This window comes from Plutella xylostella, chromosome 29 (genome assembly GCF_932276165.1).
Source record: "Plutella xylostella chromosome 29, ilPluXylo3.1, whole genome shotgun sequence".
NCBI lineage: Eukaryota > Metazoa > Arthropoda > Insecta > Lepidoptera > Plutellidae > Plutella > Plutella xylostella.
Window position 1 is genome coordinate 10147286 of NC_064009.1, and position 17363 is coordinate 10164648.

Sequence of the window (17363 nt, forward strand, 5' to 3'; positions counted from 1 at the left end):
TGTAACTAGTTTAGTTACTAAGGAGTAATGAGAAGAACAAAAAGCAATCTTAAGCGATTTTAGCGCTTTTTAAAATAAATAACTTTAAAATTTAAAATAACATTAGCAAACCTTCATAAAATTTATCTTCTTAACTACAAGATTAGCGGTGTCCTTATTATGTTCTACAATTTGTGCTTCATAGTTAGATAGACGAGTTCATATTATACGTAAATTATAAATTGACAGTTAAATGATTAATTTAAGCCAGCAGCAGATATAATTATAGTAAGCTAATCATAATTGATTTGGAATATGAATTGGAATTAATTTGATGTTTGCAACAAGGTAGGTAATTACGGCTCGTACCTTCCTTTACTAAGATGATGAAAAGTTATTTCAATTTAAATTTCAACATGATTTATTTTACTATCATGGTCACTATGTAATCTGAATCTCTAACGAAATGTCAGAGATTTCTTTTTATTCGTACTCACGTGATGGGATTGTGATCCGTATCGCCTTTTTAATAAATAATAATAATAATAACTGATCTCGAAAAAAGGAGGAGGTTCTCAATTGTTATGTATGCATGTTTTTTGTTATTTTACATGCTCTGTGGTTATAGCATACACAGTAATTTAGTAAAAACACAATACAATTTATCTTCCTGCAAAAACTAGATAAAAACAAATAAACACTTACTTAAAGATTTTTTTAAATATCAGCAATACAGCGGGTGCCGGTAAAATTTATAATCGGCTGACAATTCGCAGGCGTAATTGTTACTCCAGTTTGATTCCCAAACTTGTGTGCTAGAGGGAAATAACCCTTATCTGCAGCGGAGTGACGCAGTGACAAGGTCACGTCTCGAGTGATTGATAAATCGATCCGAACTCGATCTCGCATCGATACATTTTCTCGGTTCATTGACTCAGGCATGTGGTGGAGATGAAAATTTCTGCAGGTCATAGTTCGTGCAGAAATATATTGTCCGTTTCGGGAAACTGAAGGGGAAGTATGCTGCTTGAGCGATTCAGTGTGAAATTTTTAGTTCACATTGTACACATAGCGTTTTTTTAGAGAGATAGATAGATATAATACTCTTTATTTGCACACCAAGAAATAATGAACAATTTTACATAGACACTTAACTAGGGTACAAAAGGCGGTCTTATCGCTTATAGCGATCTCTTCCAGATAACCTTTGTATGGATGGACTAAAAGAGATATAAATGGGGTACAGTGTACTTACTTAAATATCATTTTTAATACGAAAGTTTAGGGTAAAACACCCAAGAACTGGCTACTTAAGGGAGTTGTTTCGGTAATTTATTTGTGCAGCTGAATTTTTGTCACTTATAATTTTAATTTAGAATTAATATAACTAAGCTACTATCCTGAGTAAATAGGAATCCTGTACGTCACATTTACATGTTATTACTAAGAACCATCTGATTTTGAGTAGGTATAAATTGTAATTATTTGATTCCATTGTAAGACCTACTTAACGTTTTAAATTTTTTTTTCAGAAAATACCTAGGTATATCTTTACATTATTTACATATTTTTTGTAAACGTCTCTGTTGGAATACTGCCAAAAGTCTGTCATTCAAGTCTTCAATTTTATTTTAACTCTCACACACTGTTTCTATTTTAATAAATTAATTAACTGTTTGATTTTTATTTCTGTGCTAAAGTGTTTCCCATTGATTTATTTAATTGTCTTACCAGTTTAGTCATAGTGGCAATGACATTGAATAAAAATACATGTGTATCAGCCAAGTCTTAGGTAATATTATTGAAAGAGTTTATTTTAGTAGACCACCCATACTGATGGCGCTTGGCATTTAAATTTTTACTTTTCTTCTGAAACCTTCAATAATATAAATGACCTACTTTTATGCAAAATAATGACTATGACTTGTTGTGTTGTGACATTATTAAAGATAGAATCATATGACAATATTTTTGTCAAATACAATCAATACTTACCGAAATTATAATTATATTTTCTATACAAATACTTAGACAGAAGTAAGTAGGAATACAGTTTTATATATTTTATCTAGTATCTACACTAAACCTACAGAAATAGGTCAAGCAAATTCGAAAAACCCATTCTAAAATTTCGCACCAGCGCTCGCGACTTTGAAATTACTATCAGAATTCACTGCACACACGACTAATGTTTACTAAGTTCATTCACAGCGAGACTATCAATCTTGCGTGGCCGTCCACCAACATAACCAGGTATGCTATCACTCGATTCCCAGCCTTAAACGAAACGAGATAAGGTTTTGCAGGTTTGTGAGATAAAATGGCCAGGTGTTAACAGTTCGGTAGGTACTAAATGTTGACACATGGTCTGTAGGGGTTCCCGACGCGTCCTGACGTTTGCTCAACGTTCGATCCACAAATTGAGTGTTTGCTGTGGAAATTTTATGTTCGATAACAGGATAGGGTATGTTCATAACCCAATTCTGTTGCTACGCAATTTATACCTATACTGTATTTGGCGCGCACTGTAAACGCGCGAATGAAAACGCTACGTGTGTCATGTTTAAGGCTATTTCTGTGCTGTGATGACTACACCCATAAGTGTAGAATAACGTTTTATTAATATGCTTAAATTATTAGTTACCTAGTAAAAAACATATAATACACATAAAAGAAACGCTAACACTATGCCAAATACGAAACGGAAAAGTATCTGTAAAGTTGCATAAAAAAAACATTTATCTGCCATTCTACGTGTCCCGTAATGTGACAGCTTTGGATGAGGCTCATAAAAGCCTTCAGAAGCATGACACTCTAAACCCAGCGTGACATAGGATTTACGGCCAATTTACAAGCAAGTGAAACTGAAAACTATACGCAATCACAGTTTGGACAGGCGCCAGAATACTACACGAGGCTATTTTAAAAATGTGTCGTCTCTCTTTACGCACCGTGTAATAAAGCTTATTAGCGATGTAGCTATTTTAGCTGGACAGTGGGGGAATTATATTTTCACTTTTAAACTTAAAACTGTTTTTATTAACGGTAGCAATAATTTAAAAAGAAATCCCCAGTATAGCAGAATTTATATTAGAGTATAGACCTGAAACCCAATTTTGGCATATACAATCGGTACCCTTTTTCAAACACTATGTTCACCAAATTCTACGTATCAATATGTTGTAAAAGAGAAATTGTGTATTTTTATTTAATCCATCAGCTCCCATTGAGCGTTTAGCTAATTGGTGTCGGCCAAAGTTGGAAAATAAAACCAGAACTGGACCTTAAATTGATGACATCCGATGCAAAATACTTGGCAATGATTCAAGTGAGTCAAGTGGTTTTACCGGTCGGACACTCGCTTTTATTGCAGGTAATTTGTTCATGTATCCACACTATGTAGGTAAGTCTGTAAATCTTTTTTATATTATAAATATAAAAGGTTGTAAGTAGGGGTGACCTATATGCTTGATTTGATTACACAATTACCAAACGGATTTAGCGAAACTTCTACAATTAAGCGGCTAATACAGCTTGCAAAAAGGGTATACTAAGCCGAAAGGAGGTGCCTCAACAAAAGTTGTTCAGAATAACCTGCTGAGCCATTTCGGCGTAGTATACCCTTTTTGCAACACTCTCTAGATAAGAGACAGAAAGAAAGACATACCACCCTAGTGTATCTACATGATGCAACGACCCTTATTTGCGCAATATTTACCAGGAACTCACCTAGAGCTCGCAGTTACATGATAAAGACTTATCAGAGAAAGTTTCGTGGAAACCTGATGTCATGGTTTGTCTTTAAGACTGCCTATTGACAAACAGACTATTATACCACACGCGTAAATTGAAACTTAATTAGTAAATACTCGTTATGTTACAAATAATACATCACTTTTTGTAAATATTTTAACTTTATTGAAGACCGATTGAAGTGCTTAGTGATCCTGACTGCTATTCAAAGGTTCCGGGTTCGATCCCCTGCCAGGGTAGATATTTGTAAGGACTGGGGTTTTTGGGGTGAGTAAACATTTATATTTGAAGATATATGTATCAGCTGTCCGACACCCATTTCACAGAGTCTGCCTGGCATGTGGTCAGATAGCCGTGTGTGCGATGTGCCTACATATTTATTAATTTTTGAAAAAAACTTATATGTATTAATTTTCTCTATGGTTACCGCGAGTGCCTCAGTGGATATTAGAACCTTTAGAACACAAATTCCGTAGTGGTCAAGACTCTAGACTCTTCATGACATTTTGTTACTCACTTAGCATGCAGCCGGCCCTGGCTGGGTTTGTTTTGTTTTATTTCTGTGTTCTTGTCTACTTTACAACTATGTAGATTATGTGGTTCGAATTTAACTGATTTGCGATTATTTGCCAGCCCACATAAAGTAGATATTTTACGACTGCTATGCAATGAAACATAATATTTATTAATTTGCCAGTCGTGAAGGGTATTTATATTACATGATTCTATCTACTTCCACTTTAGAGCTGAACAAAGATGGTAATAATAATTGTGAGTCTTAAGTATGTACTTACAGTCAAACTATGCAGCCCTGACATCAAAGAGTGCGATTTTGCTAAGACTTTTTTATGATTATCAGTTTTTAACTTACTTTTACATACATTTTAAAAATAAAACACCGATTGATTATGGTTTTTAACGGATCTGTCCTTTAATAAAAATTGATCGATTAAATACGATCTTATACAATTAGTTTATCCATTTCCGTTTCCACGACTTTATAGTTGGACTGTTATTAAGAATCACAATTTTATAACAGAAATGTGAAAGTCGATTAGTTGTGTTCTGCAATAAGATAAAATAATTACCATACGTATCGTCCTACAATACCTAAGTAAGTATATACTTACCAACATTATATTTATATCCCACTAAATATTAGATATTAGAAACTTGAAGTGCAGTTAATATTATTACGGAACCCGAGCCTACCGCAACTTGGTAGTAAATTCACTCAAATTGTGTGTCCAAACAAAATGTATTGCGTGGAATGCGCAGTGCAAACTTTTAATTTATGAATGCGGCAATAATCTTCCTGGTTATTTCGTACTCTGCTTATTTTGTACCTATGTTTCTGCTAGGTTAGGTTTTGAGAATTGAAAAAGCGAATATTTAACAAATTGACAGGATTTTTTTCTAAAGTGGACTGAAAAGAAAGCCTTTCTGTAGCATTGTCAGGCAGACAGGTCAGGTTTCTTTTTAATCATCTGTAGAGTGCGACAAACTTATCTGTTCCGGTGAGAGCGAACTAAATTGATCCATATCTCATTATTTACTAATGAATTATATATTGATATAGATTAGAGGGGTTTATTGAAACTACGACAGCGAATTACCACTACTGGCAAACTAAAAAATCTTAAAGATTGAAGAAATATTACACATTTACTAACCATAGAGTTTTGACATTGACTAACCATAGACTATGTTACACAAAGTAGCTATGTTGCGGTCTTCGTGGGTATTGCCCGACAATGCTACAGCGAAACGCGTACACACGTTTACTGACCACTTAGATGCACAGTGTGCAATGTGCCTAGTGCGAATATGTAGGGAGTACATTTGAGAACGTGTAAAGCCGACCACAGTGACTGACTGACGACTGATCAAAATACAGGCGGATTGTCACAATTTTTTAAAATATAGGTTAATTTACAGTGCAGAAAAGTCCTTCTGAACCATTTTTGTAAAGCGAAGCTTGCGGCCTAAAAAGCAGCAGTTGCCAGTTGTAGGTATATTTAAGAAACAATATCTATCAAATATGACCGCTTCCTATTTTACAGCCCTCTCCAAGCCAAATCAGTAGTTAATGAATAACGAAGTTACTTAATTCTGAAACAAGCCAAGCAACGAATTAGCATAAGAATATTATACAATCTTGGTGATTACAGCACTTCAATTACTACACGCTTTGAATGTAGAATTAAAGCGGCGCTATTCTGTAACTAGTGCTAGTGAAGGTGTGTTTACATCAAACGAACACAGAGGTTTAGCAAAAATAAGAACATGGAAAGAATACTGTTTTCGATGCTTCAAATCAACTAATCTCTGGATAGAAAAAATATTAGGTAATTTTTTTTTTTTTTAATTCACTGCAGTTTTATCAGGCAAATCATAATAAAATTATGCCCTCAACTTTGAGATCTGTGAGGTTCTACGAAGAAAAAAAACGGCGGCATTACTTCTCTACACTCAATTTTTCATCCGGTCACTAGTGCAAAGGTCCTATATTACGTTGCAGAATAACTCACCTGATTTGTAGCTGTCGTGACATGCAGACTTGTAGAGTCAATACGAGGTTGCTAAATCCATAAGGATTATAATATAATTGATTTTGGTGAATTCAATTTAAGCCCGAAGTAGTGCCATGACATGCCAACACAAAAATAAAATCGAGGGTTTACCTATAACGGAGCACTGAGAACCAACAATGATTATTTTCGAATGAATAAGTTATGTTTTATCAGTGCTAAAATAATATTGTTTGCCTTCAGAAAGGCTCCCATAATCTGTCACAAAAATTGATGTACTAAGTAGGTACCTGTTCACGCAGATAGGTACCTATTACCATTACCTAGTACCATTGTCACATTATGACTATAAAGGTCTATAACTGTATACCGCATGAAATAAAACAATTGCCTCTAAAACTATTTAAGCATAAACTAAAATATTGGTTGACAGTTTTAATTATAAAAGAATGAATTATAAATTAAATTATGAGATTGCAAATGAATTTTAATATGTATTAATATTTTGTTATTCTTATTTTAATTTCAATTGACATATCACTAGTACCTATTTAATTAATTGTATTGAATTGGCATATAGTATTTTAATTTATGTAATTATTGTGGTGCATTTAATACCTATTTAAGTAATCTCAACTTGTGCATGAAGTAACATTTTATTTGTTAAGTATTTCACATACCGATTCCTCGGTGAAGCATGATAGAAACTGTAATTTGATGTTTAAGATCTCATGTATAACCTTGTTTCTTGTGAATAAATGAATTCTATTCTATTCTATTCTATTCTATTATGTTTATTGAGAGTACTAACATCCTGCAAACTTTCATAAAAATACGTTTACTTGTTGATAAACTTCTGAACCGCTCACAGAAACCATTTTATAAAAGCTTCTTTTATCCCGGAATTCCCACCTTTCAAGCTTCGAACAGCTTGTAATAAAATAAACACATAAGTCTATCCATTTTAGCGCAGCGGGGAAATGAAGCCGGCATCCCGTCATTAATTGATAAATATGCAAATGTATTCAGTTAATATTTCACTTGTACATAAAATTGCTTTCACGGTAATGAACTTACACATTCGTATGGGGCTTAATCAACGTGGCAGAGCAGTAGGTGTCAATTAACCTGGCTTATTAAATACATTCACTGGATTTAAATTTTCGTTAATACGTAAGTAGATAAATATAATCTTTGTATTTTATTATGTGATGTACATCATATTATATCATTACATAAGTTTGATTCGGGAAGCTGCATTCGGGACTCAAACCCGAGCCTTAGAGATGAAAAGCGAAAACTAGTTTTTTTACTATCTCGTATGTATACTAGCTATTCTATTCTATTCTCTGTCAGGGTACTCTGCTCATGGATCTCTCGAATGGAACCTTTGTGCATATGGCTTTAAAAAAACAAAGTGAAATAAATCATTTTCTATGAGCCTACGAGTCGTGGATGACTATTGTCGCTGGACACTCGCACCTGATGGTAAGTAAATGAACTTTGTGATTAATTATATCTATTTAATTACACTTATTAAGTACATATTCAATAAGACATCACGACTGTGCGTAAGTATCTCGGCTATACAGTTTAATATTATCTTTTAATTAAATCACAGTTCTACAATTTAATTTTAATCATAAGCCATAATAATAATATCATTCGAATGGTCCTATTAAGTATTAACTACTGAACAGATTTCAATGAACACTGTTAATAAAACTTAAAATACACTTACGTGCAAAGAAACAGTTTCACTTACAAAATGCAGCCATCAAATAGCCTCAATTTTTTTATCATTTAATCGGATATTTGAACAAAATGTTTACGTTTTAGTTGCTAATATTCTGAGGCACCGTTAAATGTACTTAGATACTCATTTAGTTGTTTTTTTCCGCATACGACTAATTTGGTGATTTTCTCAATGGAACTTTTTCATTGCCCGTGAGTGTAGTTCCTATAGAGGTACATAATAATGTATTTATAAGAATCTAGTTACTAAATTAGAGGCAATAAAAACTGATAGCTAAAGTTTCCTGATTAAATATATCTCAATAGGTAGAGGTACATACTTTTTCCAATAGCCTAAAACAAAATGGAAAACTAAAGCTGAATTCAAGGTCTCCCTTCTCCTCACGTCTCTGCCATTGATCTTAGAGTAAGTAGGCCGTAAAGGAATTTGTCTTTTAAATCTCTAGTTTTCTAGAAAGGCTGGAGCTTTTTATACTACGTTTGTTTCACAAATGACGCGATAAAACGAGTAGAATCCCTATTTTTTTGGCAGAAAATAAATTATTTGCTATCGAATTGTAAGGACGATTTCAACGCTGTTTTTAATAGTATTAAAAATAGATAATACCTACTGCTAGTGGATATTTAAGTGCGGCAGTAGTGCATAAATATGATGAGTCCTCAAACCTTGGTCGTGAGTGTACCAACTATAAATTTGACCTAAATCATACCTATCAAACGATGGTAACTTGCCAAAAAATTAGATATACAGGGTTATTGGTAAGTAGACCGGATCCTTTCAGGAGGTGATAGAGGAAGGCATTTCCAGTCGATTGAACCCAATAATGCATTATCTTAAACTTAACTATTTCTAAGATATTTAATATTTAAGGTTTTTTTAATTTTTTGCCAAAATTTTATGCTTAAAACCGAAAATAAAAAAAACTAGCCACATTTCAATAATTTTTTTTGGTTGTTTTGCATAAGTAACACCTTAATAAAGTAATTAAAATAATCAAAAGTGCACTATTCGACTTAAATTAGACATAATACCTCAAAATAGTTAAACATTTTGAAAAAATATTCAAAACGCAAAAAAAAAAAATTATATTAAAATAGATTTTCATACGACATTTTTTTGTGCACTTCAGCCTTAAAACATGTTCAACTAATAAGCTTTCAAACAAAATGATTCAATACCAAATCGATTAAGGTATCACCAAGATATGGCCAAAACAACCAGCACAGACGGACAAAATTCAACAGGAAAACTAACAAAATTAGCCCAATTTAAAGGTAAAAAGTGTGATTGTTTTCAGTCCTGTTAACTTTAGTATGGAAACCCCTGCTCAGTTTTCTCCGCTTTCTCTGGTTGTTTTGGCCATATCTTGGTGATACCTTAATCGATTTGGTATTGAATCATTTTGTTTGAAAGCTTATTAGTTGACCATGTTTTTAAGCTGAAGTGCACAAAAAAATGTCGTATGAAAATCTATTTTAATATAATTTATTTGTTATTGCGTTTTGAATATTTTTTCAAAATGTTAAACTATTTTGAGGTATTATGTCTAATTTAAGTCGAATAATGCACATTTGATTATTTTAATTACTTTATTAAGGTGTTACTTATGCAAAACAACCAAAAAATATATTGAAATGTGGCTAGTTTTTTTTATTTTCGGTTTTAAGCATAAAATTTTGGCAAAAAATTAAAAAAAACCTTAAATATTAAATATCTTAGAAATAGTTAAGTTTAGGATAATGCATTATTGGGTTCAATCGACTGGAAATGCCTTCCTCTATCACCTCCTGAAAGGATCCGGTCTACTTACCAATAACCCTGTATAAACCACGCCTTATACCTTCAAATTTAATATTTAATTTTAATAAAGAATCCTTTTATATGCACTGATTTCCCAATGAACACCGACAGAATTAGTTCTGTGAGCCGGTTTCCGAGACTCGCACCTACAGGGTTACTCTATATCGACGAAAAACTGACGAAGGAGAGCTGTCGAGCAATCGGCACGTTAAGTACAACGAGATAGAGTCGTGGCCTGCGCAGCAGTGCTCCCAAACTTAGTTGTTCATCTTAGAGAATGGCCCTCCTAGCTCTGAATGCAGATTGGAAGCTCGAAGCTTGAAGTACAGGTTGATTAGAAAAAGGTATCACCAACCCGTGCGTTGAATTTCTGGCTGAAAATAAATCGAATGATTCTGTAAAAAGGGTTTTAGGAACACCGATTGGAAAGATGGGAAAGTTACGTGCAGTTCCTAGATATTGATAATTTAATTTAAAACCACAATTTAAATCCATAAATGACTATAAAAAATAATAGTAATCGATTTAATGAATTTATAATCCCAATGCCTCTCGACTTAATATTACAAAGATAAAATTAACTATTAGATCCAGTTGTAAATACCAAGTCAATTCATCAGACGACCATACAATTAATCTAGACGCCAACAGAAACTTTGAATACTGCATTATACCTCTACTATTAAATGGCGCCTGCATAAAGTGTTGTCATGGTTGAAATATAATTATAATGTGGAATAAAGACATAAAACAACGTGAATCACGCAGCAAGAAATAGGTTAAATACAATGTACCTACTGACGATCTTAATAGAATATACCTACATACTTTTATAGAGTACCTATGTACAGCATTGTAGAACGTTCCACAGTGGACTTCTGTTGGATCGTATTAGTATTAAATGTTCGGTATTGACTATCAAACCAGATTATTTCATTACCGTGGTGGCAATAAAGTGTTTCGTTCTGTGTGTATGAAAGGTAAGCGTCCACAATCGCATTCAGTATTCTTTTTATAGAAATTCACACAAATGCGTCCACTTCATTGGCATTGCCGACGCCGTTTCTCCATAGGTTTATGAAAATCTATTTGTTCCAATACTTAAGATACTGATAGGTGGACGCTTACTTTAATACGGCAGTTGGTTAAATTACCGACTCACTTTTCTCTTTAATGTAGTAAAGTGAGAGAGAGCTGCAGATTGTCTACTGTTGTAATTTTACTGTGAGCAAATAGCGCACTGCCTGTCCCACAGATTATGTCGAAAAGCAAACAGGTTTCATGACCATATTTACCATAAATCAACTTCGAACATACTGATTACTCACAAACACACACACACTAGCTAATGAGGCGTAAATGTAAATTGTGTGTTTGTGGAAAGTTTACACATCACCTACTCGTATATAACTACGAGAAGTAAGACTAACGAAATGGTCACTAGGTTAAATGATAGGTTACACCTATAACTTAACCAAGCTACCACGTGTTGTCAACATCCAATATTCACTACATTGTATAGAATTAAAGAATTAAATACCGCAATATCTAAAAATACCGTTGTATCAGTTGCCACTGACTTGTTTATGCTACACAAAGTAACTAATTTACAAGTTAAAACAGGCAATCGAAAAGCATTGATTATCTCGAAGCTCACCTGCTTGGGAATTCAGTTAAGAAAACGGGCCTTATCAATATGAAATCGCATTTGCATTTTCCCGATTCAAGTGCAATCGATAGTACTCAAGCTGTCGGCAAATGAAATAACTATAGCGAGCGAAACGGGTTTCTGAATCGGGTAAATGCTCCCGGAAAAATATGAAAAATCGGCATAAAATAGCGTCATTTTAGGCATAGAGTATTAGCAAGTATGAAAATTCGTCAAAGTCCTCATGTGGCTACATACGAGTACTTACTCCGCTGGCTCAACTCAATGGATCTTGACCTCCGACATTAAAGCACCATTTTTTTTCTATTCTGAGACAAATCGGACACTTCCAGGTCTTTGGCGACTTCGTCCTTCCAGCGGTATCTCGGACGCCCTACCGGGCGACGCCCAGAAGGTTGACCAAGATAGTCTCTCTCCCATCCTCTCTACATGTCCTAACCAGCGGAGCCGGGAATATTTTATTTGTCCGAAGATGTTTGGCTCGCACACTATACTTTTGATCTCTGATTGTACCTCTGCCTTTATTCCCTAAATTATCATGTTGATCGCAGAAGTTTTAAAAACAGTTTTAACATTTTCTTCTAGATTTTAATTAATTCAATTTCTTGGTGAACCCTTCATAAGTCGTCTAGACTTGGCATTGTTTAACAGTCTCCATTGGACTGATAAAATCATTGACAAGCGCAACACTTAAATTAAAGTTAAGTGATCATGATGAGTAAATAAATACAATAGCAATTTGAAGAAATGTAATGTACAGTCAGATACATAGATTTAGGAGACATCACTTTTTAATTTGAAGATCACACTTACAGGTTATACCTATACTTAACAAAAAAATAAATTATTATTAATGCAGAGATTGTTTTTATGTATCAAATCTAAAAGTAAGTATACTTAATACATAATAATGAACAGATTTCGAAGATAATTTCAGGCTATGACATAAGTAAAATAAAGTACTGAATGCACAGTAGAGGACAGGAAACCTGTGTTACTTAGAAGTAAGTTTACCTACATATTATGACGTCAATGCTAATGTTCAGTTAATTTGTTTAAGTTTACTTTAAGTTTTAGCAATACCGTGCCAGGGAAGGCATTTCTTGCACCCGTTTGTACAGAGTAGCAGAGTGTTTAAAATATGATAATCAATGGTCAAAGGAAGCAAATGCTCGGGAACGATAGTCAGTTGATCAGTTTACATGGAAATATTTTTACTACTCGTTTGAACTAACTTTGTACCTGACTGACAAAAACCAGAGGTCATATTAACAAGCTTTGGCGTACCCGGCGTGACCCCTGGTTATTGTTGGCTAGGCGCATTAATTCGCACGAGTAGTAAATGCAATGTATAGATAGCAATTCAATGTTGCAGAGGTATTGGCTATTGTATTCGTAATTGCACTCAAATTAATATAGCTGCTGATTTATAGAGCGAATTTAACAGGAATGGTGTGTACGTGACGATAAATTGTACACAACTATGTTTCTCAGAACTAAAACCTCTTTCCAAGTAGGTACCTTCCTATCTGCCTTCTGAGCTTGCTTTACAATATAGAGTGTTGCAGATATAAGTATACAGGCTGTTAAAGCGTATACATAGTAAGCCACAAATGGGTCATTTTCAGTAACTTTTGTTTTACGACTGTTGATAGGTAATTCTCGAAAAACAAGTCAACTATGCAATCTTGTATACAACTTCATGAATTCGACTGTACCTAGCAGCCACGAGATCTCAAAAATAAACCTTTTAAACCCACACTTTATACCAGTAACAGCCGCTCATATCTTTTGTTCAACTAATGTTTTTCCAATAGACGGGCAGCCTGTAAAGTATGGAGCTGCTAGTATGTTTTATAGTGTTGTTCAGATACTACGCTTTGTTCTGACTGGATATCGATAAACACATACAATTATTTGATTATGTCTGTATTTGGGTTACTTTATGAATTTATCTGGCATTGACTGTACAGGAACTGTTAACATTTATAAAAAGGTAAAAACGCCTTACTATGTAAAACAACAATTTTTATCAAGGTAAAAACGCCTATGTCGGTGGAAGTTATTTTACTTGTGTGTTGTATTAATAATATTTTCGTTAAAGCGGTCCTGAATGTATTTTTTTTAAATATCAAAAAAAGATACACAGATTCTTTGAGCATCACTATTGATTTACCCGGCCATTGTGTAGGTTTCTTCCTAATCTTTAAAGTTTAAAATTAGCTTGGTTTACCGGCAAGAGCGTTTGAGTTGCATGTGAGGAAGATTTTTAAAAGAACCTGGTAGAAACTTACATTTCTTACCAGCCAGTTAGTTGAGTTTTAAAGTAAAGAACAAAAATCTAATATACAGCAGATTTTTCGCCAAGCAAAAGAAACCCAGCCTCAATCTGAAACCAGTTACAAAAAGGGCAATCATTATAATAATACGAGTAATCATTTAGCGTTTAAATAAAATTGATTGTTGTTTTATGATCATTACTAAGTACCTAGATCTAAGTAGGTACTTTCAAATCCTCTCAACCACTTACCTGAAGTAAGTCTAATCATTACTAAGTTGATGCTACATATTAACTATAAATTATAGTATAAGTTGCTGTTTAATACGTTGCAGAACCGCCCGCTCTCATTATAAATTGTAATATGCGACAGCTTAATGGCACTTTATAATCGCTTCAATCTTACCTCATGAGCCGTAATAAAAACTTGAAAAGGGCACATTTATAAATACCGTTTTCTTTCAAAGAAAATGTTGGTAATTTTATTTTTAAAGCTATTAAAAAAGATTAGTTTGTGGGTGTATTTTACTCGGTGAAAAACTTGCACAGTTCCGTTGCATACCTTTAGTACCTAAGTGAAGAAAGGTGAAAAATACTTAATTTAGTCGTATTGCACGGGCAGGGTGATTCACGGTTACGTGGCCATTCATCTAGTCGCTTGTAGTGTTGTAGGTTGTGGGTGTGAATGACCTACCTAACCTAGAAAGTCATGCAAAAGAAAATGTAGACTCCAGATTAGGCCAGATTCTAGACCGTTTGGCCACGTTGGACGATGGTCAGTGGCGGGCAAGTCAAATCAGCAAATAAATATAAATAAAAAAGAGGCTCATACTCTCGCCTTGTACTATTGTCATGTGATCCATTGCGACGTAGGAATGTTCAGTTACAGTGGTAACAGGTCAACCAGTTACCTGTAAATATAAATGAATTTAATTCAGGGTTGTAAATTGACCATAGACAAGGATGTTTGGTTAAACTTTTTCAAAATTGAATTTGGATTGAGTAGGCATTTGTCAAGCATCCCCGGCCATACAAAGAGTTATTAGGCAAGGTTTTAAATTCTATGACTCTTGCAACAGTTGCAACATTACACTTGGTAACACTTTGGTTTGCTTGTTTCAGATATTATATTGGAATATTTCTACTGCTGCGATCTACAAGATGTGAATTTATAATAGGTAAGCGACACTTATTACTACAGCTAAATGTTTAATCTTAACTTAAGGCCAACCTGTATTTATTTATTTTGTAAATTATACCCAAATAGTAACGTTACCCATTTATAATCCAATAAAACAATTTCCCCCAAATTTCTTAATCATAAAACGCGCGTGACATATCGCCATAACCACTCTTTCTACGTTACAATTTTTACAATAAACGGGAGAACAATTTATTTACGTATAATTAAACGACGAAACGCATTAAACAGAGAGTGTTTGCGTTAGAAATATACCATTGAAAAGTTTGTTAGTTGGCGTGACTGGCGCTATTCAACGAAATCAAGATTAGTTTCTACAACAGCCAACTAATACGAAGGTGCGTCTTTGTGCCTCGTTGTGGAGAGAGGCGAGTAGGTGGGTGAGTGGTTAGTAGCGTGGTCGCAGGTTCAATCCCCGGCTAAGAAGTTTTTTTTTCAGCCATGCGCCTTAAACGAGAATGGAGTTTACTTACTTATGTCATTGTAAAATATATAATCTTCCATTCACAAAAAACAAAACAAAACAGGTTTCTGCGATCGGCATTATCGAGTTATTTACAGAGATTAAGAACTGAAATAAAGTAAAAAGTTTTATTAGATAAATATCCATATAAAAATGCCTTATTAGTGCTGAAATTCAAGCATTCTCAGAATGGGCTCTACGATTGCAACTGCTGACATTATTTTTTTTTATGAAATAGTCCGCTTTCAAGTAAGCCTGCAACAGCGTGAACGATGCACAAGGATCGCTGCTGCTACTAAAATTCAGCAATTTGTTTGTCTCCACTTTGACAAAGAGCCCCCGATAAGGGTTTCGTGTTAATGTAGTTGTTTATATTTATTAAATAGGCATAGATTTTTAGTGGAGCCGTTAAAACGCTATTCAGATTTAATCACAGGTTAAAAAAAGATTCGCTATTTTTATTGACAAAATAAATTAAGTTGTTAAGTTGAACGAAAAATAAAGAGTTACTCGTTCAGTATTTGTTTATGTTTTTACCTTTCCAACATTATACAGGATGTTGAAAAAATGCTACTTTATAAGTGGTAGGTACTCGGGGAGAAATTTTGAACAATTTTTACTTCTAAGAATTTTGAAATACCAACAGTTTTTATTACAGATTTTCCAGTTGCACATTTTAAATTGGCTAACCGAAACAAAAAATTCTGTTCCAGATCCTCTGAACCTTCTAGAACCAGCTACAGAAGGCGATCTGCTACAAACCATAGAAGGCGACGACGGCTACCCAGCCTGGGTATTCGACGAAAATAACAAAATACACACACCACTAAAAAACCTGACTTCAAAACCCAGCATCAGTATACCATTCGCCTTAAACGCAAAGTTCAAACTAGAAGACTCGATTCTGTCTTGTCTATTCTCGATCCGAGGGCCAAAAGACGAGTCAAAACTGGAAATGTGGCTCACAGAATCTGGACCAGATTTGACCAGCATCAACATATACTCTGATAGTCTCCCTCAGCAGGTTTCGTTTCCAGAGGATAATTTGAAGAATGAATGGGCACACGTTTTGATCTATGTGGAAAGGAACAAGGTACCTATATGTATTGTTTTATTTTCTAATTTATTATTGTTGTTTTGTATTTTTTTGTGCCAAATGCCTAAGCCCCATTGACATATATATTACTGAAATCATTGCTAAGCCCCAGTTTCACCATACTTTCTCTGCTAGGTCATAACAAGGGATTAGTTGTCGACTTTTGACACGTCTGTCAAGAACTTAAAATGGAGATGACGTATAATTGATGACATTACAATTTACAATGTAACAGGGGTGTTAATGATATAACAATCTATGGCGAAACTAAGCATAAATGTTTCTTAATCTTAATTTATCTTTAGGTGTCGTTGAGGCTGAACTGTATGGAGCCTGAAGAGTACAAGTTTGACTCGGACATCCAGGATGTGGATGTCACGGATGGGTCACAGCTGTTCCTGGGATATGCTGGTGCGGCTAATCCACATCATTTTAAGGTATATGTAAACGATGAAATATATTATAACATACACCTACTTACTAACTTATTCACTTACTCCGCTGGCTCAGCGACCCGAAGTGGATCTTGGTCTCCGACATCAAAGTGCGCCAATCTTCTCTATTCTGTGCAAATTCTAACATACACCTGCAAGCAATGAAAAAGTTCCAGTGACATTATTGAACGTCAATTTCAGGTGGAACTTTTTCATTGCCCGTGAGTGTATTTTGTACGTTACGCATCATGGAACCTTCAATATGCATGATATAAATTATTGCGAAAGTTTGTTTATTTATATTTTACTAGCTGTTCCCGCGCGCTTCGCTTCGCCTTAAAAAGTTTTCCCGTGGGAATTCCGGGATAAAAAGTAGCCTATGTTCTTTCCCACGGTCTAGACC

General features: G+C 34.3%; 1 protein-coding gene across 1 annotated transcript in view; it reads left to right on the top strand.

The window, feature by feature from the left end:
* LOC125490973 (collagen alpha-1(XV) chain-like) overlaps window positions 1-17363 on the top strand; it is a 43910-nt gene that overhangs the window by 4224 nt on the left and 22323 nt on the right. Inside the window, exons 2-4 of the mRNA XM_048631583.1 lie at window positions 14889-14944; window positions 16144-16523; window positions 16832-16963. Of these exons, the coding sequence (XP_048487540.1) occupies window positions 14889-14944; window positions 16144-16523; window positions 16832-16963 (568 nt within the window). The remainder of the gene's footprint in view (window positions 1-14888; window positions 14945-16143; window positions 16524-16831; window positions 16964-17363) is intronic.